This window comes from Sarcophilus harrisii, chromosome 5 (genome assembly GCF_902635505.1).
Source record: "Sarcophilus harrisii chromosome 5, mSarHar1.11, whole genome shotgun sequence".
Classification (NCBI taxonomy): domain Eukaryota; kingdom Metazoa; phylum Chordata; class Mammalia; order Dasyuromorphia; family Dasyuridae; genus Sarcophilus; species Sarcophilus harrisii.
This window is the reverse complement of record NC_045430.1, coordinates 274,551,511-274,579,255: the sequence shown is the minus strand read 5'-3', so window position 1 is coordinate 274,579,255 and position 27,745 is coordinate 274,551,511. Positions and strand designations below refer to the sequence as shown.

Here is a 27,745-nt window from a genome sequence, read left to right as displayed (position 1 = left end):
GCACTTAACTGCCTCTGAAATGGGGAGCTAGGGAGGGGTGGAATCTCTACTCTGCAGGTGAACTTCCACAGCATTAGAAGCAGTTGGAGGCAGTTACTTCTGGTCCCATCCCAGAATCCCATGGAACATATTCTTCCCTGGGAGTTCAAATGGCTGATTGCTGTCCTCCTCCTAAGCAGAGTCCCTTATAGATTTGATAAGAGCAATTGATGTCCATGTACTGGGCTTAATCCATATCTGAATGAACATTGTTTTGTTTTCATTTCTGGTACAGAGTGTTCCCTGTCCCCACACATACATATACTCCAGGCCCCAACTAGATTAACAAATTAGATATTTTGGGGAAAAGCCGCTAAAAGCAATTTTAAAAGAAAATTCTAGTTCCAAATGTAACACTCTCAAATTGCCTTCATCTCCCAGCAACCACCGATAAGGCAATAAAAAGCAAAGACACTTTGATTAAAATGAATGGGATTTTAAACTAGTAAAGTTATCCATATCCCGAGATTCCAAAAGTAAATTTGCAAAATCTATATCTTTCTCAGCAGGGAACATCTTTCGAATCCATGAAATAATAAATTTGTATTTCAAAAATCAAGAGAATCACATCATTAGAGAGTTGTCAGGAGCCTCAGTGATTATTAGCTCATACCAACTAAGACCCAGTTCCTCACTGTAATATACATGACTAGTGGCTCTAAATGGATCAAAGGTAAAAGTACTCCTTTTGATCCAATATAGACACACATAGGAAAGACTGGAGGGCTTAATCCTGGTTTTCTAGAAGTCAGCTCTTCTGACTTATAAGGAGGTCAGGAAGGAAAGAAAAACATCCTTGGAGACATCATGAGAAGATGGTGTGGTTCTTGTAGAAATGACTGCTGTGGGTGGGGAAAATCCTTGAAGAACTGGCCTAAGGGGTTACTGTGACTAGGGAGGAAGAGAACTATCTGGTAGCTTCCTGTTTTAGTGACCTATTCTTGTTAATGAGGTGCTAAAATCAACTGTGCAAATGCTATCAGCTGTCTAAAAATTCCAGGATTCTGGACCAAAGTCCCCAATATTACACTATTAAAGCTCTATATACAATGGAAGAAATGGAAGAAGAGCAGAAGGTAACCTGGGTATAATGTACCATATTCAACTACCATTATTAGGTATCCTTCATCTCAAGGTTATTTTAAATTAAGTTTTGTTGCTATAAATTGTGTGCTGGCTTCTGCATGTCTCATCTTTGTATCTTTTTTGTTGCTTATGTTCTACTCCCATCCAAACAATTCACTTTTTCTTCCTCTGGGATCCCAGTTTTGTCTTAGCTTTTCTATTCCACTGGGAAATTTCCCAGATTGTAGATGTTCCCCAGAGTTTATGGCTATTAGTCATGCTTTTTGTGATAGACGAAGTGTTAGCCTAGTTACCCCTAAGCTTATACATGAATATTTAAGTATTAAAATGGTGAGAAAGGAGATTATAACCATGCTGAACTAAACCTTCATTTTATCTATCCATCTGTCCATTTGTTTGCACAGTCTAGTATCTTGGAGTTCCAGTAATACAATCATGTCGGGTCCCCTAAATGGGAGGCACAGAGGATCCTTAGACACTCATCTCTTACCTTTTTCTTGAAATTTCAAACCCTGAGAACAGGATGACCTGAATCCTGAGTCGTTAAATAGAGGTAACATTGGTTAAAACTAGTTAAATCACTTTCCAAAGAGCCACATGAAGGCATCCAGTCCCTTGCAAATCGGCTTTCTAAGGTTTTAAACCAGAGCGTTTGATTTTCAATTCCATTTCTGTTACCTAAAAGCAAAGTGAAATCCACTGGGCCCTAGCCTTCTCCTCTGTCAAATGAATTCCATGACAAATGAATATAAACTTTTTTTCTTCCTGGGTTATTTCTACCTTCTGAATCCAATTCTTCCTGTGCAACAAGAGAACTGTTCGGTCCTGCACACATATATTGTTATCTGCACACTGGGACATATTTAACATGTATAGGACTGCTTGCCATCAGGGGGAGGGGGTGGAGGGAGGGAGGGGAAAAGTTGGAATAGAAGTGAGTGCAAGGGATAATGTAATTTTTTTCAAAATAAAAAATGTGATTCCACAGATTCATCATAAGCTAAAAAAAAAAATGAATTCTATGACTTTAAAGGTCCCTCCGGCTCTGATCCTGTGGTCCCTCTGGGCTTATTCCCCTATATGTCAAAGAGGAATGAGAGGTTGACCTCTATGACTTCCAGAATCCTTTTCAGTTCTAAATCTTATTTCTTCCAAATTTTATAGCTCAACTTCAAGTTCACAATTTTTGAACATCTTAAAAGAAATTGACCTATCTCCTTTCCCCCTTTAAGAAAGTAAGAGGTCACAGCATTCACTAATTTTCTTTATTAGTAGCTTTTTAGAGTCACTTTCCTTCAGATAAGCAAATAGAACATTGCTTTTTGTGTGTTTCCTGCATAAATTAGGTTAGGTTGTTGTCCCTCATTCTTGAAGAGAATCACAGTAACATTATGTTAAAAGTCAAGTTACAGTGTGTCTGGCTGTGGCTGAGCACAACTTGCAATGAAAGGCAGTATCTTTTGGATGAAATATGTTCCAGTCATGGAACAAAACAAGTTGTTAGATTGTATCTGACTCTCTGAGAGTCAGGGGGTTTCTTGGAAGAGAGAATGGAGTGGTGCGTCAGCCTTCAGTTTATTTTATTGATGAGGAGACTGAGGTTAAGGGACTTGCCCCTAATAAGTGTCTGAGGGAGTCTTAACTATGGGAGATGAGTCTTACTGATTTCAAGTAGAATCCTTTGATCCACGGATCTTCAAAAAGTCAAAATCTGATATGGAGTGTTGAGTATGTGTGTGAGTGTGAGTGTGAGTGTGAGTGTGAGAGTGTGTGTGTGTGTGTGTGTGTGTGTGAGAGAGAGAGAGAGAGAGAGAGAGAGAGTGTGTGTGTGTGTGTGTGTGTGTGTGTGTGTGTGTAGGATATGAAGAGTGGAGCTGACTTCTAGAAAACCAGGATTAAGATCTGACCTCAGAAATTGAGTAGCTGTGTGATTTGAGGAAGTTACTTCTTCACCTCTCTGAACCTGTTATCTTTAAAATGAGAAAAAAAATCCCTATGTTTATTGTGGAAATGAAATAGGTAATTTGTGTTAAGGGTTTTGAAAACCTCCAAATGGTTTACGAGTGGCCGTTATTATTAAGATTAAAAAAAAAAGACTATTCGGACCAATCCAACCACCATTTTATTAAGTGCCTAGTAGTATGTGCAAAGCATTGTCTTGGGTGCTGGGACTACAGAAATTAAGAAAATAAAAGACAGCCGACAACCTGACCTCAAAGGACTTAGCCCCACTTCGGGACCACCCACCCACCATCTTTAAGGCAAGGAACTGCTGGCACATTCTGGTGAAGAGAGAGGAAAACTTGAGATATTTTGAGTGGAAGTGTTCACACAAACTTTGCTTTTTCAGTTAAGTGAGTGTCCTCGCGCGAGCAGCATTCTGGGAGTTGTAGTTTTGTGCTCCCGAGCTCAGGCAGCTTCCCCAAATCTGGACTTTATACCAGGTTTGTCGGACCTCCAACAGGTGTGCAGCGACCACGAGCGCGCGCAACCTGGCTCTGCTGTCATGAGAGAGTCCTAATTGAGCTTGTTGTTAAAAAGACTTTCCCGACTGGTCAAGCTGACACTGTGCCCACAGCGTAACCGGGGGGGGGGGGGGGCTGTGGCTCCTTTCCCCCAGTGGCCATCCCCCAGTGACTGTTACCATCCCCCAGGGACTGTTGCCATCCCCCAGTGACTGTTGCCATCCCCTAGTGGCCGTTGCCATCCCCCAGTGACTGTTGCCATCCCCCAGTAACTGTTGCCATCCCCCAGTGGCCGTGGCCATCCCCTAGTGGCCATCCCCTAGTGGCCGTTGCCATCCCCCAGTAACTGTTGCCACCCCCCAGTAACTGTTGCCATCCCCCAGGGTGGTTTCCCGTGGTCCCCAGTGAGGGCAGCCCCGCGGGCCCAGGTCCTCCGGGCACCGGAGATGGAGGAGGTCACTTCTCTCCGAGCGCACGAAGGGCCCTACAAGTTACAAGCTTCCCAAGTGCCCGGGGTGGGGGGGGGTGGGGCTGGGGGCTGCTTGTCCCCGGCAGGGTCTGGGAACTCACTGTGGCCATTCGGCAGAGCGGGGCTACGAGGTTCTGAGGTCAGACTCTGGTCTGGGTGGGGGGTGGGGGGCTGGTGGCCGAGGTCTGCTGGCTCCTGCCCCAGCTCCTTCCAGCAGCTTCTTCCGAGGGAAGGCCGAGCTAGGAGCGGGATGGGATAGGGGAGCGCTTGGCCAGGAGGACTAGGGGAGGAGGGGGGCGGGGGGGGCGGGGTGAAGGAAAAGCTCGTCTCCGCTCCAGGGCAGTGGTGTGGAGGGGTCAGTGGGACTCCGGGCTGCCGACTCTATCCGACCCTTGGGGGGGAGGGGAGGGGGTGGAGAGCAGAAGGAGCTAGGGGCCAAGCTGGTCCAGGGGGAGCTGGGCACGGCTCTTGAGACCTCGGCGGCTCCGGTGACCGTGGGTCCGGCGGAAGCTCCCCGCACCCCGAGACGAGCAGGTGTCCTAGAGGGGAGAATGACTCAGGAGAGTTAGTTTTGACCTCGCCAGAGGGCGCGGAGGCGGCGTGGGAGGCGTTGGGGGAGAGAGGGGACACCCGGGGGCGGAGGGCCTCCTCACCCGTTGCCAGCCCCGAGACGGCACCCGCTCACCGCCCTGGAGTCAGGATCTCCCGGCTACACCCGGGACGGGGGTGGGGGGAGGAGGTCCTCGTAATGTTCCAGCAGCCGGGGAAGGGGGCGGAGGCGGTAAGTGGCTGGGGTAGTAGTCATCCGAACGTGATTGCCCAAAGCCCCTCCTGCAGCCAGTGGGAAGCTGTTTGGGTGGGGGGTGGAGACGGGGGCGGAGGGCCATAAAAGCCCCGGCGTGGCACTGCTCCAACTCAGACAGAGACCTGGTCCTCCGACTGCCTCGAACCCCCGGGAGCGGAGAAGCGCCTCACTTCCTCACTTAGACGGGACCTTCGGCCAACGTAAGTCCGCCCTCCCGGCCCCCTCCCCCGCAGCTGGCTCCCTGTCGAAGCCCTCCCGGGAGCTGGGAGAGCCGAGAACCGAGCCGGGCAACTCGAAGAGGGACAGCTCCTCGGAGCTCTTTCTCTAGACTTCCGAGTCCCGGCTGTCCCAGTGGTTGCTTCGCTCCCCGATCTTCCTCAACTTAGCGGGAGTCCCCCCGTTCCCAGCTCCATCCCGGACACCTCTGTCCGGTCTGGGGACTGACCCCCGGACCGGCCAACGGTCCAGAACGCTGAAAAGGAGATTCCGAGGGTGGCGCGCGGGCTTGTGCAAGGGCGGGCTTGTGCAAGGGTTCCCCTTCACCGCCCAAGTTTCCATGGCAGGGTCCGGCTTGACCTACTCCGCTCACCCTAAGATTTTTGTTCCCGCGTCTTGGAGGGGAGGGAGAAACCAGAACCACTTTGCAAAGGGCAGTCTGTCGGAGACGCCGAAGAACTGGACAATGATTAGGCACTTACTGTATGCAAGGCATGCTAAAGGGGTGTCTGGGCTGAAAGGTGTCCAGAAAGGTTTCTGCATTAGGGGCTTCCCATGATTACTTTTCCCCCTTTCCAGCTGGGGAGAAATTATAGTTTAGAAGATGGGAAGGAAAGCAGTGAGGAACCTCTCACTTTGCAGCCGGGTTTTTAGTCTGGGACGGTCCTAATTGAGCACGTGAGGACCCCTGGTCCGGGTCTGGAGCCCGCTCCCTCCCAGCGCCACCATTTGTCCCCTTCAGGTTTGGAGTTCTCTCCGTTCCTCTTAGCAAACAGCTGGGGTGTGTGTGTGTGTGTGTGTGTGTGTGTCATAGAGCAGATGGGCGGGGCAGAAGATCGGAGCAGGACCGGGTAGATGCGCTGACAAGGAACAGGGCAGGGCCAGCCGGCCCGCACTAGCCCGAGCACAGTCGAAAAAGTTTCTAGGGCAGTGGAAAGTGTTGGATTCAGAGCATCCAGATTCAAACATTGACTCTGCTGCCACCTCTTATGCATCCTTGCTGGGGGACCTTGAACAAGTCCCGTTGCCTCCCAGTATCCCCAGGTAACTCAGCAAGGCTAAGTTTGCTGGAAAGAAACTGACCCTGTGTTTTGGGGAAAGGGGGATCCTCATGGACGCCCCCCTGCCCTGATCAGTTATTAGTTATGTCTGACATAACTCTTCATGACCCGGGTGACTCATGCTGTCTGTGGTTCTTTATTTGGGGAGGGGGCAAAGATAACGAAATGGTTTGCCATTTCCTTCTCCAATGGATTAAAACCCAGGGTCAGACAGCTAGAACTCAGATTTTGAGCTCAGATCCAGCCTTCTATCCACTGAGCATCTAGCTCTTATTCCCTCCCTAACTCTCCCCTCCAGCAATCCCTCTTTTCCCTCCCAGAGCTGAGCAACCTTTTAGGGCCTTTGTTTCTTGATCTGTAAAATGAAAGATATTAGCATATGATATCCCTAGGCCCTTTTTAAGCCTTATTCAGTAAAGAAATAGGAAAGCTCCTTGAATGATTCCCCTTTCTCCTGACTCAAGACTTTCAACCCAACCCCCTCAAAGTTTTGCCCAAGTTCCCATTACCCTGGCAGGAAGAGCGGGCCAAAACAGATATTCATTGTACAGGACAGTGGGGTCCAGCAGGACTGTGGGCTCAAGGCTGTTGGGTGTGAGTTGGGGCACCCAGAGAATTGAGGGAGTTGCAGACTGGGTCTTGAGGGAGACGAGAAGGGAGGGCCATGAGGGAGGGAAGGGAATGTCTGTTTAACCATACCAGGAGCCCAGTCCAACCAGTATCCTTCCCCTGTGCTGCCCAGATGGAGAGAAGCAGGCGGCTGTGGCTCTACGTGCTGACCTGTGCCCTGTCTCTGCTCATCGGCCTGGAGACCCTGGCTGAGTCCTACCCCTCCAAGCCGGATAGTCCCAGGCAGGACTCGCCCCCAGAGGACTTGGCCAGATACTACTCAGCTCTGCGGCACTATATCAATCTCATCACCAGACAGAGGTAAGAGCCCCATGAGCAGCCAGGGCATCTGTTGCTGCCACACAGGTACCCACAATCCAGTGCTCCCAAACCCTAGGAAGGAGGAAGCCCCTCTCCAGCTTCTCGGCTTTTCCCCTTTCAGCCCACTGGGCATCCGGATCTTCCTGTGGAAGGCCCAGGCTCTTTTCTCCGATGAGCAGTCTTTTTTGTGCCTGAGAAATTTGACTGGGGAGAGGAAAGCCAAGATGGAGAAAGAAGGGGGGGACCAAAGGGATATGGAGAAAATTCAAAAAATGAAAGGAGCAAAATTTGGGGGGTCCAAAAAAACCCAAAGCAGATTTCTCAATTTGTCCCAGACTCCAGATGAAGGAACAATATAGAAAAAGGCTCATGAAGTGAATTTTCTTCTAATAAATTCAAGCAAGAGACACCCTGGTATAGTGGATCGAAAGCTACTCTCCCAGCAATGATATACCTACATTAAAGATCTGATTAGGAAGCTACTGTCTATATGACCCTGGATGAGCAATTTAACCTATATTCATGTCAGTTTTCTTATCTATTAAATGGGGATAAAAATATCACCTTTCAGTTTGAAAGGATCAAAGAAAATACTAATTGTAAAGTACTTTGCAGCTCTTAAAGCACTGCATAAATACTATTATAATTATTATTGTGCAGATCTCTCAGACTGTATAGTGCAGAGTTGCTGGTGCCCTGCACTGGCAGAATTTGCTCACCCTAGAGCAGGTCTAGTTCTTATCCTAGATTCTGGCAAGGGTTTTGCTTGAAAAAGAAACTGAGGCTCAGAAAGATGAAGTAATTTGCGTGAGTGGAAGAAACAGGATCTGAATCCACATCTTTACACTAAATCCAGCCCATTTTTCCATGGAACATCATATGTTTTTTTTTTCTTCTTCTTCTTTCAATTTCATTCTTTGATTTCTCAGAAGAGACCTGGCCTTGGAGCTAAAATCCAGATGCCTCCCTGTCTTCTTACAGAACAGACATGGGGAAAGGGGGGAGGCAGCTAGTTGCTGTAGTGGATAGAATACCAGCCTTGAAGTCAGGAGGAGCTGAGTTGAAATATGTCCTCAGACACTTAAGACTTACTAACTGTGTGACCCTGGGCAAGTCACTTAACCCCGATTGCCTCAGGGGGAAAAAAAGAACAGACACAGGGGCCAAGAAGTCCTCTGGGACACAAGCTTGTACTTTATTAACTAGATACTTGACGTTGTACTTCCTGGCTAGCAGTCAATTAATATGTATTAATCTCTTACTATGTGCCAGGTCCTATCTTAACTCCAACATTTTACTTGGGTTATGTCAACATTTGAAAGATCTAAATATTTCTATCCATATTGAGGAGGGAACGTTTTAGTGGCCAAAGAATAGCCACAATTAATTGATTTCTTTGGGATTTCCTTGTCTGGCCAATTTCACAAAGCAATGGGAGATAATACTAGAACTCGGAACAGAAATCGGCAGCAAACAGAAGTGTTAGGTACCTCAGCACACCTAGGCAGGCCAGAAGCGATAGTTGAGACATTATGTCCATTTTCATTGGGACTCAACTGAGTATAAAATCCTAGGAAGTTGCCTGAGACTTAGAGATTAAGTTACCCATAGTCACATAGCCTTGGTTGTCCGTGGGAGAGTTTGACCCCAGAACTTCAGTACCCAATTATACCATATTGCCTTGAAAGAGGGGATGCTACTTACATAGAGTATTTTTGATAAGGTGACTTACTGTCTTTTTTTCAATAATTGAAATAATTGGAAATTAATCCAAAGCTCAACCTGATTCAATTATTGTTCCTCGTACGGTTCTTTTTCTATTCCAATAAAAATGGAATTTCAGCAAAACTTTTGAATCAATCCCGATTTACTTAATATTAGAAGTAGAGAATAATATAATGAAATAATGTCTAGAAATAAAAAGAATTTAATTCATATAGGATCGTAAATCTGAGCTAGAATTAATCAATAAACACCATTTTGTTTATTTTGTTAAACTGCCATTTTGTCAGTCACTGGAGAAGAGAAAGAGAAAAACTGAGTATAAAATCCTAGGAAGTTGCCTGAGACTTAGAGATTAAGTTACCCATCGTCACATAGCCTTGGTTGTCCGTGGGAGAGTTTGACCCCAGAACTTCAGTACCCAATTATACCATATTGCCTTGAAAGAGGGGATGCTACTTACATAGAGTATTTTTGATAAGGTGACTTACTGTCTTTTTTTCAATAATTGAAATAATTGGAAATTAATCCAAAGCTCAACCTGATTCAATTATTGTTCCTCGTACGGTTCTTTTTCTATTCCAATAAAAATGGAATTTCAGCAAAACTTTTGAATCAATCCCGATTTACTTAATATTAGAAGTAGAGAATAATATAATGAAATAATGTCTAGAAATAAAAAGAATTTAATTCATATAGGATCGTAAATCTGAGCTAGAATTAATCAATAAACACCATTTTGTTTATTTTGTTAAACTGCCATTTTGTCAGTCACTGGAGAAGAGAAAGAGAAAAATAAAAAACAGGCTCTGCCTTCAAAGAACTTATATTCTAATAGATCAGACAACATTTACATATGTAAATATGTTCAGAATATATACAGAGATAGAGAAGGAACCTCCCAGATGGTCTAGTGCAATCCCTCCTTTGTGGAGGAGGCCCAGAAAAGTTACATGATGGACATATGTAATACACAGGTAATAACACATATGATGGACAGGTGAGTGGTAAGTAATAAAGAAGGGAGTTAAATCCAGGTGCTCTGGCTCCCAATAAAGCAATAATATTGTTTACTGAGAACTTTCCCAGAAAGCTAATAATTTCATATTCCAGGGGACAGAAAAACATGGAAGATAAAACGGCACAGTTGAATCAAAAAGCATTTTGTTAATAGCTGTAATCTTTTCAGGCAAATTGCCTCCGTTTGGTACTGAAGCTTATTGAACACAGATTAAAAGAGGACTTTTTTGGGGGGAAAAATTGTTTTCTGATTAGAGTTAAACAAACAGTATTTTGCTATATCATCATTATATACTATATCATTATTATTTACTATATCTACATAATATCCATTATGCTGTTATCATAGGAACCACAGGAACCACATACTTAAATCTATTTCATTTGCCTCACAGCTTAGTAGATAGAATACGAGCCTTAAGGAAAGAGAGATCCGAATTCAACTACTTTTTTATCCCTGTCTGTTAGACCCCAAGATAAATGATTTAATCTTTGACTATTTCAGGAGATTCCTTGGGATTTATTTATTTATTAAGTCAAAGGGGGCTGCAGGGGATGGGGCACCAGACCTGGAGTCAAAAAGACCTGAGTTCAAATGGGTTTCAGGTATTTCCTAGCTGTATGACCATAGGCAAGTCACTTAACCCCGTTTGCCTCAGTTTCCTTATCTGTGAAATGAGCCAGAGAAGGAAATGGCACATGAAGAGTCAGACACAGATGAACAGCAACAACAATGTCAGAGACTGTAATGGACTAAGGAGTTATTGAGGCCAGGAGTTCCCCAGATTAATGAAGCCACAAAAATATTTTCTTGTATTGGATGTACATTTTAAACTTGTTTCTTCTTTCAGGTATGGAAAACGATCCAACCCCGAGAACCTGATCTCCGATCTGTTGTTGAGAGAAAGTACAGAAAACCTTCCTAGATCCAGGTATGAGAAGGGGTTCATTTTATTTTTAAACATCAGCTCTCTTTGTGTATGAATTCAACTTAGTGAAATCATGTCATGGTGTTTCTCAGAGATATCCTGTGGTGCTTTTCCTGATCCTCTCCTCCCTTTGCATTCCCTGAAAACCCCTCTTTTCCTTCTGGTATAATCTGTGAAGGATTTGAGGCAATTTCCTTAGAAAAGATACCTTAAGGCAGCTAGGTGGTGCAGTGGTTAGAGAACAACCCTGAAGTCAGAAGGACCTGAGTTCAAATCTGGCCTCAGATACCTACCACTTCTTAACTGTATGACTATGGGCAAGTCACTCAATCCCAAGTGCCTCAGGGGGAAAAAAGAACTTTAAGAACAGTTGAAAGAAAAACCAATCAAAATTCAGCTGTGCTTTTAAAATAACTGTCACTACTACAGTGTCATGTTGAGAGTAATATTAGAGGGATGGAATGAGAGCGGAGGGGATGAGAGTAACATAGTAGATACAGAGACTCTTATGATACTATTCCAAGGACAGTAAAGTCTCAGGCGTCCAACCTCCGGCCCCACGTGTCTGTGTATTATCTTTATGAGCCAGTATCACAGAGAAATGACAGTGGGTTTTTTCCCTGGTCTTAGGGAAGTTTATGGAGCTTGAGGAGAAAAGGTTCATATTTTGTAACCTTATACTGACTTAAAAGATGGCTTCTAGGACTTGAGGGAGCAGCCTTCAAACCTTCTTCCAAGCTGACATGAAGCCTCCCAAGTTTGTCCGCCTGGTCCTTTGTGTTGGACGCTCTTGTGACTTGTGCAGTGAGACTACTAGGTAGAACCCGTAAGCAGTCCAGTAAAATGGCAGCTTTGCCCTTTGACCTCCAGCAGAGAGGGGGAAGAGTCTTGTTGCGAAGGAAGTGAGAATGAGCATTATGAGGATGGAAGAGCCGGTCCAAACTGTGCCTGTTTGGTTCTGTGGAAGTGTACAGCAGAACGGCAGCATTCTGAGGGCAGAGACTGTTCCCCCTTTTTGTCTCTGTGGCTCCAGCCCCTGGGACAGAACTCGGCAAAGACTTAAAACATGCTTGTTTGATCGGAATGGATTGTTAAGCTCTTTTTTCCTTTTGACTGGAAAGGAGGTTGGATTGGAGATGAGAAATCCTGGTTAAATGGGCAGTGCTTCAGTGCAAAATAGCAGGCTGGTGATGGGATTTCAGGTTCAGCCGGTGGGCCAAAGGAGGGAAGGGCTTTAGGCAAGGTCTTGTATGGTTCTCTAGTGACCAGGACAGAATGATTCCTAGTCTCTTGACCTGATGGTGACACAGGCATACAGATACAGGCACAGACACAGACACAGACACACCCATCTCTCTATCCTCCCTCTCTATCTCCCTTCTTCCCTCTCTCTTTCTCTCTCTCCTTCCCTCCTCCTTCCTTCTCCCTTCCTCCCTCCCTCTCTGTCTCTCTATCTCTCTCTCTCCAACATGGGTCTGAATGGCTCAAAGAATATTTATGCTTTTTGTATTCTTCAATGAGCAAATTACAAAGTGATTAAATGAGGGTGTGGGCAAGAAACTATGCAATGATTTAAACTTTTAAGAAAACTTGTATTCATCAAATATTAACTCCAGGAAAAGAATTCTTAGTAAAACACAAGGTTAACATTTGGCTTTTTCATTAGTAAGCCTAATTGCCCTTTGTTCATTATCTCCTAGAAAGTATACTTGAAATATTTGTAAAGACAGAGGTAGGTGGGAAGAAATTTGAGGTCAGAAGCCCTAGGATCGAATCCTGATTTTGCTGCTTAGTCTCAGTCTGATTTTGGAAAATTGTTCAACACTCTGGATCTCTTAGTTTCTGCTCTTTAATGTGAGCTGGGCAACTTGACAATCTCTAAGGCCACATTTGGTTCTAGGTCCTAATTTAACTAGTCAAACTAATGAATTAATTAAACTATTAATCATTTATTATTAAACTATTATTTTCCCATTATTTTTTCCTGAGCTTTAAAAAAATAGCTAAAATCAACATCTCTAAACCTAATATTGAGGCAGCTGGGTGGTGCCACAGTGCAGAGAACATAGACAGGAATTCAAATCCAACCTCAGACAATTACTAGCTGAGTGACCTTGGTCAGGTCATTTAAACTCCTGTCTGTGTAGATTTCCTCATCTGTAAAATGAGTGCAATAATAATAGCACCCACCTCTCGGGGTTGCTGTGGAATCAAATGAAATGAAATTTATAAAACACTTAGCATGGTGCCCGTCGCAAAGTAAATGCAAGCAATCATTTATTTATTGTTTATAATTATCATCATTATTATCCAACAAATGGGAACATCCAGTACAAGATTACAGTGTACAGATTAAACACATTATTATTGTTATGTTTGGGGGAAAAAAAGGGCAATACGACATTGAAGTGAAAGTTTTCTGGGACACATAGGGAACCATTTTTCCAGATCAGAAGGGCTGTTGTGTGGAAAAGGAGTGAGTTTTGTTCTGTTTGGTCCCAGAAGATAGAACTGGGAGAAATGGGTTGTAGTTCTAGGATGATAGATTTAGGCTTTGATGTAAGGAAAAATTTTCTAACAATTAGAACTATCTCAAAGTCGAATGGATTATCCTCTCAGGTAGTGAGCTCACTCTGTGTAGGAGTCTTCAAGCAAAAGCTGGAAGCCCACCGGTCAGAGATTCAATCTGTTCAGATACAGGTTAAGTTAAATGATCTCTGAAGTCCCTCTTAGCTTTGAGAGTCAGCAAAAAGAGCAGACTGTAAATACTACCTTTTCCCAGCAAGGGCCTTGCAGCCTTTTCTTCCATCCTCCATTGAAGTTCTCTGCGTTTTGGGTGCCTTTAGAAAATCTCAGGTACCAAAAGATTAGCCTTCAGGCATAGTTCTGTTCTGCTCACGAACTTCAGACTCAAACCTCTAAGAGACACAATAAAGAGTTTCCCTGTGGTGTTAAAGAAAGAATGGAAAGATTTGTAGGAAAATATAGTGACTGACTAAAAGATCCATCATGGATACTTGGATGAGTACTGGATCAGGAAGCAGACTTGAGCCCTCATCCCCTAACCTAAGACATGGAAGTCACTTCAACTCCACAAGCCTCAGTTTCCCTGTTTGTAAAGTAGAGCTAGCTTTAAGGCTCCCTCCAACTTAATAGTCATATAAATTTATATGGAGAATACGATTTGGGCCATGTAAAACAATGTAGCAGATCGTAAGCTCCTGGAAGGCTCCCTTAAGACTTCAGACCATTGTGTATATTTTTTTTGAAATTTCTCATTGAAATATTAAAAATCAAACTCAAAGAGTACATTGAGAAATAATAGCTAATATTTCTCTAATGTGAAAAGTATTGTTATCTCCTTTAGATAAAGAAACAGATTTGCAGAGGGTAATTGACCTAGACATCATACAACTAAGGAAAGGAAGAATTGGGATTTGGATCCAGCTGTTTTTGATGCCATTGATCTTTTTACTATATACCCCAAAATATAGGAATGTATCCATGAAAGAGAAACAAAATGGATCCATCCACTAGGGAATTGAAACTCAATACTGGGGGTTTAAAAATTAAATAATAATTAGGATAATTATTGTCATTTCCAAAGAGGGAAGTGAAAGGTTTTTTAAAAATCCTTTCCTTTTTCATTCTGCTTTACTTAAATTCAGAAGGGAGGAGGCCAGAATGAGCCTACCACTTTAAGATGATATGACCAGATTCTGGATTTGGTCAGTCTTATATGTTGGACAATTTATAATGGTTGGGCGAGTAATCATTATAAGATTTATGTGTGAAAAATTCAACTCCAACTATAGACAGATGGAAGTTTTAGAATTCTCTGTGAATGATAAGGGGTAAAGCTGGAAGAAACCTCACAGATCTAGTCCAATTTCTCTTGTTCAACAGATGAGGAAACTGAGGTCCAGAGAGAAGGGACTTATCCAAAGTTATAGAGATAGCACATGGCAAAGGTGAGGTACAAACTCCGGATCTCTGAGTCCTAAATACATATTCTTGCTTAGGACCTTGTCTATTGCTTGGAGAATGGAGCCAACTAGCTCATGTCTCAAGCTCTCAGCTTGTTTTCTAGGAATAGGAGAGATGAAAGAAAGACTGGACAAGTACTTCCTGGAACTGTAGGATTATAATTGCTATTAATGATATTAACATATGTAGAATATATTGTATTATATTATATAACAATTAAATTACGATTGATACCCAGGGTCCTTCAAGAACTCAACTCAAATCAATTCAACAAATATTTATTAGACAGCTACTACATATAAAAAAGCACTGTGCTTGTTGTGTTGTGCTTGTAGTAAAAAATCAGATAGTGAGAAGATCATTGCATGTAAGGAATTGAGTGTTCTACCTTCTGAACAGTTCCCAGAGTCTGAACTGAAACCTTCCAGCCCATTCTTTCCATTTTATGAATGAAGAGCCCAGACGTATCCAGGGGTCACAAAGCAGTCTTAATCTTCTAGCTCCAAATGCAGTGCTTTTTCCAGTGGACCATTTATTTTCCCTTAGAGAGGATGCCCTCCCTCATCTATCTTAAACTTTCCTCTATTTCTCCTCACCAGTCCTGGGCCAGATCTGCATTAGTTAGCTCTCACAGAGTTTTACAACACTGATCTTGAACAAGGTTCACCAGGAGGGAGCGCTACAACCCCCCTTTTTCTGTCAGGGGATGTCAGTTTTGCCATTGTGATTTCTCCCCAAAGAGAGAACTGCTTTGAGCTCCTGTGCTGAGTTTGAATTGAGCCAGGAGCCTTCTTTCACCCGTACCCATCTCTCAGCCTTGGCCAGGATTAAGGGCACAATCTGTGACTTTTGTTTGTGTGACACTGGTGTGCTAGAAGAAAGCTCTTTACCTTGACCTGTTGCCCATTAATTGAGCTCACCCATTCAGGCTGAAATATCAGGAGACTGATAATTCCGAGGATGATCCCCAAATGCTTATAAAGTAACAGAAGATTTGTTCCAGGATCAGGTTTAAATTTGTACGTTTTATTGGTTCCAGCAGGAACTAGAAGGTAAGATCCAGGCAGTGACCGGAGAATAAAGAAACAGTTGTGCCTGGCTTTATTTCTTATTCTTCAGTTTGGCTGGTTTAAAAAAAATAGAGTTAATCGAATCCTGATAGCATCTTTTCAAATTAGGAAATCATTTGGAGGAACAATGAAGGAGTGAGTCTGGCCAAACTTGATATTGTCTATGAATTGTGTGTGTGAGTGTGTGTGTGTGTGTGTGTGTGTGTGTGTGTGTGTGAGAGAGAGAGAGAGAGAGAGAGAGAGAGAGAGAGAGAGAGAGAGAGAGGATCAGAATATAAAATTTTAGTTCTTCCAATATAAAATGACTTGGGGAAAAAACAGAAATGTCCTCAATTTGCTGGATGACAGTCTTGGGGGGGGGATAGGATAATCCCTGAACCTCAGAAAGCCATAAGTTAATTCCACTGGTAATGAAACCTCCCAGAAACAGTTTCCCCCCTATTTCCTGATTCCCTTCCTTACTTCTTTCCTGTCAGGGAAATCCTATCCTTGTCCTTTGACCACCTGCCAAGTTAGGACTTCATTTCTTTCTTCCTCACTGTCTCAACATTTTATAAACTATTGCTTCTCCTCTTTTACAGGTTTGAGGACCCTTCCATGTGGTGATGGGAATCCCAGCTCTTTCCCCCCGACCCCAGGCTACGAAGCTTGGTCTCCCTAGATCCACCAACCTTTTCGATGCACGTAGCTGCCCTCCCCTTGCCCCCAAGTTTATTTCGTGTGATTGTCTTAAATATATGTTTGTTTAAATAAACTACCATGCATTCAAAAATGTAACTGCAAAGGAAAATTTTCTATTAGCAGAGTGGGGATGGTTGTGAGTTAGGAAATTCTGCGGAGGCCTCATCAGAGTCACTAGCAGCATCTACTCATTCGTTCCCTTGGTTTTCTTGGAGAGAAAGCTGGGAATTTGTTAAGTGAGACCAAGACAAATTAGTTCATAGAGTGAGTATTTGTTCAGTGCTTACAGGGCCCAGGAGCTATGTTAAGTGCTGAGATACAAATACAAACAAGCAAGACAATCTCTCCTTCAGTTGGTTCATATTTAAATGGGAGAAGAACTGGTAATGCCGGTGAGTAATGGCCAGTTTGGGAAAAGTCTGAGATCTTATTTCTTCATGTTACTTTGATGGTGTTATTACAGAAGCTTCTTGCTTTCTGTTGAAAGGATCATAGAATCACAGATTTAGAATTGGAAGAGAACTCACCAATCACTGAGTCCTCCACAAGCAAGATTTGAACACAAGTCTTTCTGACTCCAGATCTAGTGTTCTGTCCACAACAGTGATCAGGTGATCATTGTAGTCATCTGTGGCTCAGAAAGAGATTTCTAACCTGGGGTCCCATATCTAGTAAACTTCAGAGGACGATCAGAAGCCAGGTTTTGGCTGTAAGTATTTGGGTTATGTAGTGATGCTCTTTTACAGGGGATGAGCTTACTTTCAATATAAAGATAAAGAAAGGAGTGAAGGGAATCTTCTTTACTAACTTTTGACACAACATAGAATGTGTTGAACAGATTATAGTAAAATTTGGGAAACTCTTCCTCTTCTTTAGTGATTACACTCAGCCCACTTGGGTACTTACATCTTGGATACTTACATGCATGTGTTACTTCACCAATGTGGATATTCTCCCCACCCCAAATCCATCTCATTATCCATCCCCTATGCCCATCCTAGGTTACCTTATTATTATCCCCATTTTACAGATAAGGAAACTGAGCCAGAGAGAGGTTAAAGTGAACTACTCAGGGTTACACAGCTAGTAAGTGTCTGAGACAGGATCTGAATTCAGGGCTTCTTGACTCCATAGTACCACTCATCCCCTCCACTTTGCTAGCTTTTTCCTCAAAGTCTTTGCAACACTGTTGGCCCTGCCAGCCTTGGATGCCATGTGCTTTGGAAAATTCAGGGTCACTTCCATGTCCTTGTGACTCATCAAAGAAGGATATCATTGGAGGAACACACACACACACACACACACACACACACACACACACCTGATCCTGAAATAAAAGCCCAACTTTGCTGTCTCTCGGGTTACCTAGCCAAGGGTGCTTCAGACACTAAGACATGGCCACCCCTTCTCCCAAACATTTCAGTGCATCTGTTAATCGTGATGTCTCTTCTCTGGTGCAGATTGCAACCTATCCCATCCTAGTTTGGCAGTCCTTTGCCCTTCCAATATTTTCCAAGGGATCGTCTACCTAACTCCACCATTGCCCAATGATCTCATATTTTCATTTCTTTTAACTTTGGGTCAAAGTTAATGCTTCCAATAAAATATTTCCAAAACCCCATTGAGTTGAACAAATCACAATTCATCACCTAAAATTATTTTAAAGAACAAAGAAATGACATCAGTCATAGACAGAGCTCTGTCCTTCAAGTTCTATAGGTGACATATTTGCTGTATGACCCCGGGCAAGTCACTTCCCCTTGTGGGATCCCTAGTAACTCTTTAATAATTAAAACAGGTCTGGGACTGATCTGTGTTGGTAAAGCAGGTTTTTCCTCACTGAGAGTTCCTTCCATTGATGAACTCATAGGCCTAATTAAAAAAAAAAGACCCCCAGATCCTTGTTAGAGGATCTAACACAAGCTGGTAAAAAGAAGAGTGTGTGTGTGTGTGGGGGGGGAGCTTTTGGTAGCAGGGACATGGGATCTTTGGCATTCTCTAACCAACTCTAGGAGGCACAGTGGAGAGAGCAGTAGACTTGCATCAGGAAGAGATGAGTTCTAATCTGGCCTCCGGTGTTGATTAGCTAAATGCTCCTGTGCAAGCCACTTATCCTCCTTGGGCCTCAGTTTCCTTGTTTGTAAAATGAGGGTTGGACTGGCTGGTCTCTAAGGTCCCTTCTAGTTCTCAATCTGGGACCCTTTGATCATGGACAAAGAGAATTCTTGTTTATTCTCTCAGTGATTAGTCCTCGGTGGGTGCAATGGCTACTATTTCGGGCCACTACTGAGAATCCTGGCTCAGAAAGTCTGATTTAGCATCCAGAAGTCTGAAGTTCACCGATGAGGTGGTGGGATGAAGTGTTTTAGAATCCTACTTCCCAGCACAGCTACCACAGGTACCAATGAATCTTGTCCAAACTCCGGCCTCCATATTGCCCCGGAGAGCCTGAAAGCCCCGGGTGGACGCTCGGAGGCCCTGAGCCCTGTTCACGTGTCATGCTGGGCTGAAGCCTGGGGACTCTTTGCACATCCCCTAGTTTGAGCACTCCTGCTTTATCCTTCTTAATGAGCACATGCAATAAGCTAGTTTGCCAACTGAAAATCACCGATTCAATATTCTGTGGGAAGCATCAAAAATCATGACAATCACACTATGATTCAATGATTAACTCGGGGGCCATTATTACAGAAAGTCATTTATTGAAGGGGGTCTTTCTTTGTGTGACTTAGAATTATCAAATTATCCTTCTTAATTAATAGAAATAGCCTTCTTAAACAGGCGATAAGCTAGTTTGCCAACTGAAAATCACAGATTCAATATTTTGTGGAAAGCATCAAAAATCACGACAATCACACTATGATTCAATGATTAACTCAGGGGCCCTTATTACCGAAAGTCACTTATTGAATGGGAGTTTCAGGGGGGGTCTTTGTGTGACTTAGAATTATAGTGATATTGTCCCAACTAAATGATCCCTTTTTCTTCTGTCAATTAGAGCATTAGATTGATATGAAGTCATTTGGAATGCTTCCCCTAATTAATTCCTTCCTAGTCTGTCTGTAATTTATTTTATCTATCACTGGGGCTTATTTCCTAATATAATTTGCAAGAGGCCCAAATTAAACCCATTATCGGGAGAAGCGCACTGCGGAAAAGGCTGTCTTTGGAGTCAGCATGGGTTCAAATGCTGCCTTAGACATATGCTGTCCGTGTGACCCTCTGGAAATCACTTAACCTTGGGGCAGCAAGATGTCACGGTGGAAAGAAACACCATTCCTGGAGGCAGGGGGACCTGAGTTCAAATGTGGCCTCAGACACTTAACACTTAACTGTGTGAACTTAGGCAAGTCACTTAACCCAAATGCCTTGCAAAAAAAAAAAAAAAAACGAGTGAGTAGAAATCACTTAACCTCTCAGTGTCTCCCTTACCCAGCCCACCTTCACTGCCCAGAAGTCTCTGAGACCCTCAGGAGTAGATGCAGAGGAGCCATAAAGCTAAATTAGTGGAAGGAATCTCCATACTGGAAGTCCCACACACAGATGAAATAACCAGTCCAGACCAAATACCAGTGCTACTAATAATAAGAGTGCTCACATGAGTCAAACGCTTATACTGGAGAACATCATGTGAAGTGAATGAGACTGATTCCACCAGAAAACCAGATAAATTCAATTCCTTTTGAGATTTTATGGCTTCCCTCTAGATTCTTTGAGGAGACCCTTGTCCACCTACAGGAAAAACCTGGAAGCATCTCCTCATGTCCTCTCCTTGATCCAAGGTTCAAGCCAGCACTCCTTTTCTACAGCAACTTCTCCCCTCTGTGCCCCTGAGCTGCTGGGGGCAGCCTGGCCACTGCTGGGCATGGAACTGTGAAAACGTGGGTTTGAGATCTGTTTCTGAAATTTACTGACTGTATGGACCTAGGCTGTTAATTTACTCTTTCACTGCCTTCAAGCAACTTTCTGTGCTGAATAATAATCAACAAGTTCTTAATGTGTGTCAGTGAAAAGAATTTCCATACCAGGAGTTCCTCACATGGATGAAATATACCTGAACTATCTCCGTTGCTCCCTTCCTGCCCTAAAGTTCCCTTATCGTCATATCCGTAGGAAAAGGAACTTATCCCATTTAGAGGGATTTTTTTTAATCTGAGGTTTATGGACTTAAAAAAAAAAAGTTTTCCTAACTCTACTTCTCTCTAACGGTTTCCGGCATAATCCCACACACTTTATTTTGTGCATTTTAAGCCGCTATTCTGAGGAGGGCCTCCGAGGCTTCATCAGACAGACGCCAAGGTGGCCGGGACACAAAGAAAGATTAAGACTTCTCACCTGATCAGACCTAAACATCCCTTTCTCTCTCCTTCCTCAAAGGGCCTTCCAAATCTCACCTCAATTAGTGGCCAAAAGACCTTGACCAAGCAATTTAAATTCTCTCAAGTTTTAGTTCCCTTCAGTGAACGACAGGGCTGAGAATAATGTCTACCTTATGGGATGGTGTGAGAGTCAAATGAAACAACACATGTAAAGTGTTCCATAACCTCATTAGCAGTTGGGCTTTTGTCAGCAGTGATGAATGCTCAAAGTTCTATGGTGTTTTAGGGCTGGGAAAGCACTTTGTGTAATACTGGCTCTCTTGCCTCCTGAATAGCTGGCTTTACAGTGGGACGGGGGACAAGTGAACAAGGGGCCAAGGGGACAATCACCACAGCCTCCAGTTTTATAGCCGGGACTCCGCTCGAGGTTTGCTGATTCTGTTCTAATTTCCTTCAATAATCGAGACTCCAAGGAAGAAAATGGTCGCTAAGCCACTTCCATTAATAGCAGTTACTTTATCATTTTGAGAGACCGAGGCATTCTATGGCTCCCCAACGTCAGAGAACAACTGGAGTGATATTTTCCAGGGCTATCATTTGTCACTGAACTGAAAAGTCCTGCATGGCATGGAGTACTTTGGAAATGGCATCTCCCTACGCAGATCAACCTTGAGTTCTGAGGAAAGACATGGCTGCAGCCCCAAGAGATGTGTGAAATGGTGGAAGAAACATGGGCTCTGAGATCAAGGGACCTGGGTTCAAATTCTGCCTCTTTATCTCTGTGATCTTTTACAAGTCATCTCACATCTTTGAACCTCAGTTTCCCCCTTTGTTAAATGAAGCGGTTGGACTAAATGGCCCCTGAGGACCCTTTCCAGTCTACATCTATCATCCTCGATAGAGTTTCAAGGCCCTGGAATCAAAGGTAGATAATGCTGAGTTACATTCAATATCTAGTTTTCCTCTTTGAAGGCTGAGGACCTGAATTTTATATAATGATGACCAGGATCTGAGACACTGAATCATGTTCACTTAAGGGCAAATGCTCGTTTTCACATTCATGATGAATGAGCATCTTCATCAGCTGACTGACAGGGAGAAGCAGTGTGGTCCAATGGGTAGAGAGCCAAAACAGAAGTCAGCAAAACATCAATTTATACCAGCTGTGTGATTCAGAACAAGTCAAATCGCCTCTCACTATTCCCTGACAAATCTTTTTCCCCTGAGGCAATTGGGGTTAAGTGACTTGCCCAGGGTCACACAGCTAGGAAGTGTTAAGTGTCTGAGGCTAGATTTGAACTCGGGTGTTCCTGACTTCAGGGCTGGTGCTCCATCCACTGCACCACCCAGCTGCTCCCTGACAACCCTTTAAGACTAAAACTGTACTCAAACCTACCCACTTGGTCAGGTCTCAAGATCTTTAGGCAACTTTCTAAGACTGAAAGTCAGAGACAACATGCTATCTGTATTAGTGAAAGGAGATTCCACATCGGAAGTTCTTCACTATTGTAAAATTAGAGATTGGGACTTAAAAAATAAAAAGAGAAAAACAAAACCTTGGTGTGGATTAGAGGAAAGCTATAAATACAAAACTTGCATTTCAACTGATCACTCGAGCAATTCTAACAAACTGAAGAGATCTGGGATAGACAATAATACCAGTAGGCATTCATCTAAGGACTGACTTGATCAGATGCAAGATATAACATTATCTACCTATTTTGCTGCCTTTTGGAGGATTGCAGTAATGGGAAGGCCATTAGGGTCCTTGCTTCTACCTCTCCCCATCAACCCACCTTCCAAAAAGATCCTAAACCAATACTCCTAAAGTACACCTGTGAGCATGTTACTTCTTTGCTCAAGAAGTTTCTATGGATCCCTATTGTTTCTAGTATAGAACGCCAACTCCTCTATATGGCTTTAAAAATCCTCCACATTCTGACTTTGACCTGTCTTCCCGGTCTGGTTGAGCATCATTGCCCTTCCCACGTGCTATGTTCTAGTCAAATGACCCATCTGCTGTGTCCTGTGAATACATTCCATCTCCCTTCAAATAGGCAGCGCTCCTGCCCCATGCGCACAAAGGTTTTCCTCTTTAGTTTGACCTTCAAGGTTCATTGGTATCTCTGGCAGCTTGGGGGCCGCCAGCTGGAAGAGTCTTTCCTGTGGTTGGCGCTGTCCAAATACTGATCTCCTCAACAACACTGATCTCTCCATCATGGCCACCTTTCCTCTATCCCGGAATCCGAGTATCCACTGTAACACTGGGACTCGAGAGCCATTTATCCTGAAAATACAAGAGCAAATTTGCAAGACAATTTTTGGAACTATCTGACCATAAATTAGGGGAGAGGGGTCCCCAAAGGTTAGTGTGTGTGTGTGTGTGTGTGTACTGCTCTCCCTTATTTTGCCTTCTAGAAAGCTGTTTGCATGTGTTTATATCTATATGTATATTTATATGTGTATCTACATGTTTATCTATCTATCTAAGCTATCTATCTATCCAGCTATCTAATCTATCTATTTTTCTATCTTTCTAAACTATCTATCTATATCTATCTTTCTATCATCTATCTATCTAATCTATCTATCTATATCTATTTATCCATCTATCTAATCTATTTTTCTATCTTTTCTAAACTATCTATTTTACTATCATCCATCTATTTATCTAAACTATTTATCTATTTATCTATCCATCCATCCATCCAAGCTATTTATCCTATCTATCTCTTTCTATCTATTCATCCAATCTCTCTCTCTTTTTTCTCTCCAAGCTATCTATCTATCATCTATCTAAACTATCTATCTATCTATCTATCTATCCATCTATCCAAGCTATCTATTTATCCTATCTATCTCTATCTGTCTATCCATCCAGTCTCAATCTCTCTCTCTCTCTCTCTCTCTCTCTCTCTCTCTCTCTCTCTCTCTCCCCAAGCTATCTATCTATCTGTTGATCATTTATCTATCTACCTATCTAATAGAAAGCTTGTAAATTCCCATATTATCAAAAAGCTTCGCCTGGAGAGACATTGGGAACATCTTATGATATCCAGATCTGCTACAAGTGCCTGATGTTACAGATATGTTGCTGCTACGAATGCACCAATATTAATTTCATGGATAATTTACTCTTTATGAGAAAAAAACAACTTAAAATTTGGTCTTAAATGGATATTTTCTTATTCAGTTATGTGTAAGTTTTTAAAATGGCCTCCTGAGGCTGGAAATAGGAGCCTGGAACTATTTAAAATCAATAGTTTTCTATCAGCACGGACAAAATTGCATGTGATGTGATGTGATGTGTGTGTGTGTGTGCTCAGTGGATAGACTACTGCACTTGCAATCAGGAAAACTTGAATTCTAATTCTGTCTTAGATGCTTCCCAGCTGTGTGACCTAAGCGAGTGTACCTCAGTTTCTTCATCTGTAAAAGTGAGAATAATATTAACACCTCCCTCCTAGGGTTGTTGTGAGGATAAAATAATATTGTAAGATACCTTGTAAACCTTAAAGTATGTAAATGGTTCTTCTCCTCCTTCTTCTTCCTCCTCCTCCTCTTTCTCTTTCTCCTGCTTGTCTTCCTCCTCTTCCTCCTCCAAGACATACTGGAAGTGTACACAGAAGAGGAGAGCACTGGAGCCTGCTAAATAAGGCATGATGGTTGGGACTTTTTGGATGTGATCAGTGATTTCCTTGGGATCCAGGATTGCCTTTTAAGAAATTCTCTAGACCAATGTGTTTCTGCTTCACTTAACCTTAGAGTAGAAGTACTTCACTTTTTAAATATCCCCCCCGCCCCGCCTTGGCAGTCTGCTGAAAGCTACGACTCCTTTCCCAGAATATTTTTTCCGCTGAGGCAATTGGGGTTAAGTGACTTGCAAAGGGGTCACACAACCAGGATGTGTTAAGTGTCTGAGACCAGATTTGAATTCAGGTACTCCTGACTTTGGGGCTGGTGCTCTCCCCACTGCACCACCTAGCTGCCATCTCCCAGAATAAGATTTCTAAGGGCACAAAATAAAATTCCCAGGATTACAAAGAAAACCAATTTTAATGAAATAATTATCCATTTTTTTTTAAGTTTACCAGGTTCAGGTTTAGAATCCCTGAGGTTATCTGAGTCATTTTGAGACTGAGTGACTTATCCAGGGTCATCCACCCATTACATATCAGAGATGGGACTTGAACACAGGCCTCCCTGATTCTGAGGCCATCTTTCAAACCCCTTGCTGCCTCTCATCTCTCTCAAGAGGGTTACGATACCGTTAGACTTCCTTCCATATTCACTCCAACATTCAATGATCCTCCTCCAGTGTCTGCTGAGCTCCCTGTGAGATGTCCCAGCAGCACCTCAGCTGCCACCTGTGTCTATACCAAGCCTTCCTTTCCCTCTCACTCTTTCAACTGCTTCTGCTTATTTGCTTCATTCACTTAAAGAATAAGTATTTATTCAGCAACTTCTATGGCTCAGTTTTGTGCTCAGCACCAAGGCTACAAGTACAAAGTGCCCACTTTGGATAGGCATCCAGGCAAGGGCACTGAGCTCATGCCATGGATTGAAAGAACGGGGGAGGATTAACTTAGAGAAGAGAACATTCAGGGGACATGGTGGCTAAAGTCCAACACCTCCCAGGACCAGAGACTTAGGTTATGATGGACCTTCAGGCCACCTAGTCCAATTCCTTTATTCTACACTTGAGGAAATTGAGTCTCAGAGAGGTTGACTTGTTCAAGGTCACATAGACAATAAGTGAAATAAACAGGATTTGAACTCAAGGCTTGTGCTCAAAATCTGGAATCCTTCCATTCTGTTTCCTAGGAGATAGCCTGGAAGATCCGAGCCATCCTGCTTTATCTCAGAGGACAGAATTAGGAGTAATTGGCAGGAGTATCAAAGAAGCTAATTGAATCTTATATGGAGGAAATGAAGAATCATTTATCAAATCCCATTGTGTGCCAGGCAGAGTTTTAAACACTTTATAAGTATCATTTCATTTAACCTCATAACTCTGGGAGGTAAATACTGTTATTATCCCCATTTTACAGTGGAGAACAACTGAGGCAAACAGACTTGCCTAGGGTCACACAGATGGTATTTGAAGTCAGTTTGAATTCCAGTCTCCCTGACTCCAAGCCTAGCTTCTCCTAATGGTCTAGGATGGTAGACACAGAGTTAAAAAGTTGTATCTAAGGAAAGAGAGCAGTATTTATAGAGCACCTACTGAATGCCAGACACTTATTGCTAAGCAGTTTACAAACATGATCTCATTTGATCTCATCTAATCCAATTCCCACATTTCACAGAGGAGAAACCAAGGCTCAGAAATGTTGTGTTTTTTCCCTGGAGTCACATACCTAAAAAATGTTAAAGGCAGGATTTGAGGCTTTCAGACTCCAGGCCAGTGTTCTAGCCATCCCACCATGGTATGATGGAAGGAGAAACTTCCCAAGAGTTGGAGCAGTTCCAAGGTGGAATGAACAGTCTCCCCAGGTAGAAGGTTCCTCTTCATCAGAGGTCTTCAAACAAAGACTGGGGGACGACTTATTGGTTGAGCTGCTGAGAAGATTGTCTCTCTGAGGGTTGACCACCCAGATCCCTTCCAAGACTAAGATTTGCTGACTCTGGAAATCCTTTAGCAGTCAAAGCCCCAATTCAATCTCTGAGACACAACTGTTTGATCTGAGAGGTTGCCTAAAGGAGCCAGTCCCCTTGAGGTTGCACTTCTGGCTCTCCAGACTTTTCTACGCCATAAAACTATCCTCACCCTAGAAATTCACTCCAACCAGGACTTCCTACATTGGAAGCGCCCTCTGTCCTTGTGTCCTCTTACTCCAGTTGACCAGTTCCTCCCAGAACCTTTGTTTTGGCCCAAACCAGCCATTCTTCATTACTCTTCAGGTTATATACCTAAGACTCTAGTCTTTCTTTACCATGTCTCTGTAATGGGAACTTCTCTTCTCATATTTCTGTTATAGTCCCTTCTCCTCACATTTCATATTCCTTTGTCTCTTCGCATTAGAATGTAAGCTTCTTGGGGGTAAGGACAGTCTTTCTGCTTATATTCAGAAAGAAACACAAGCCTTGCCCTCAAGGAGCTTACATTCTAATGGGGAGAGACATATTCCCAGAACATCACATTGCTTGGCCCATAGCAATTGTTCAATAAGTTTTTGTTGATTTGACTGGAGACACTCAAACAAGACACAAGATAAAATCTTGTGGCTCTAGACATTTTTAAAAAATTAACAAAGGGGCAGCAGGTGGCACAGTGGATAGAGCATCAGACCTGAAGTCATGAAGACCTGAATTCAAATCTGGTCTCAGACACTTAACACTTCCTAGTTGTATAATCCCAGGCAAATCATTTAACTCCAATAGCTTCAGCAAAAAACAAACAAATAAAAAAAGCCACAAAACAAACAAACAAACAAAATAAAACAAAAAACAAAAAACTTATCTTCTTTCTCTCCCACTCTCCCATCATTGAGAAAAAACCCTATTAAATATATGTATAGTCAAATGAAGTGGATTCCTACTTTGATCTCTTTCTTGCCCAACTCCATAAAAATATTAACCTGCACCGATTCTTTCACCTCTCTACCAGAAAATGGATAGCATATTTCATGAGTCTTCTGAATCATGATGGGTCATTGGACAGATTAGAGATCCTAAGCCTTTCAAAATTGTTTGTCTTTAAGATATTGATATCAATGAACAAATCATTCACCTGTTTCTGGTCACTTCACTGCATTAAGTAATATGTGATATCCCTAATTTCTCTTAAACTATCCATATTATCGTATCTATTTTTAAAAAATATATATAAAAGCAATTTTTAGCTTTCATCTAAAAATTATAGACTTCTAAATTCTCTTCTTCCTCCCTTGAGAAGATAAACAATTTTACAAAGATTATACATGTACAATCATGCAAAACCTAT

General features: G+C 42.9%; 1 protein-coding gene and 1 long non-coding RNA gene across 4 annotated transcripts; one reads left to right on the top strand and one right to left on the bottom strand.

The window, feature by feature from the left end:
- Positions 1-3,228: 3,228 nt before the first annotated feature.
- LOC116419611 lies at positions 3,229-5,255 on the bottom strand. 2 transcript variants are annotated; one of them, XR_004229862.1, is made up of 3 exons: positions 4,987-5,255; positions 4,161-4,598; positions 3,229-3,626 (listed from the first exon to the last, which is right to left on the bottom strand). It is a non-coding gene; the product is annotated as an uncharacterized LOC116419611 (long non-coding RNA). The 2 variants fall into 2 exon arrangements; XR_004229861.1 differs by having other exon boundaries at positions 4,713-4,988.
- On the top strand, positions 4,908-16,576 carry NPY (neuropeptide Y). 2 transcript variants are annotated; one of them, XM_012551419.3, is made up of 4 exons: positions 4,908-5,064; positions 6,884-7,071; positions 10,665-10,745; positions 16,381-16,576. In XM_012551419.3, exons 2-4 carry the CDS (start codon positions 6,884-6,886, stop codon positions 16,403-16,405), a joined length of 294 nt encoding a protein of 97 aa, XP_012406873.1. In that variant the 5' UTR covers positions 4,908-5,064; the 3' UTR covers positions 16,406-16,576. The 2 variants fall into 2 exon arrangements, with proteins under 2 accessions (XP_012406873.1, XP_031796452.1); XM_031940592.1 differs by lacking the exon at positions 4,908-5,064 and adding an exon at positions 5,979-6,124.
- The last annotated feature ends 11,169 nt before the right edge of the window (positions 16,577-27,745 follow it).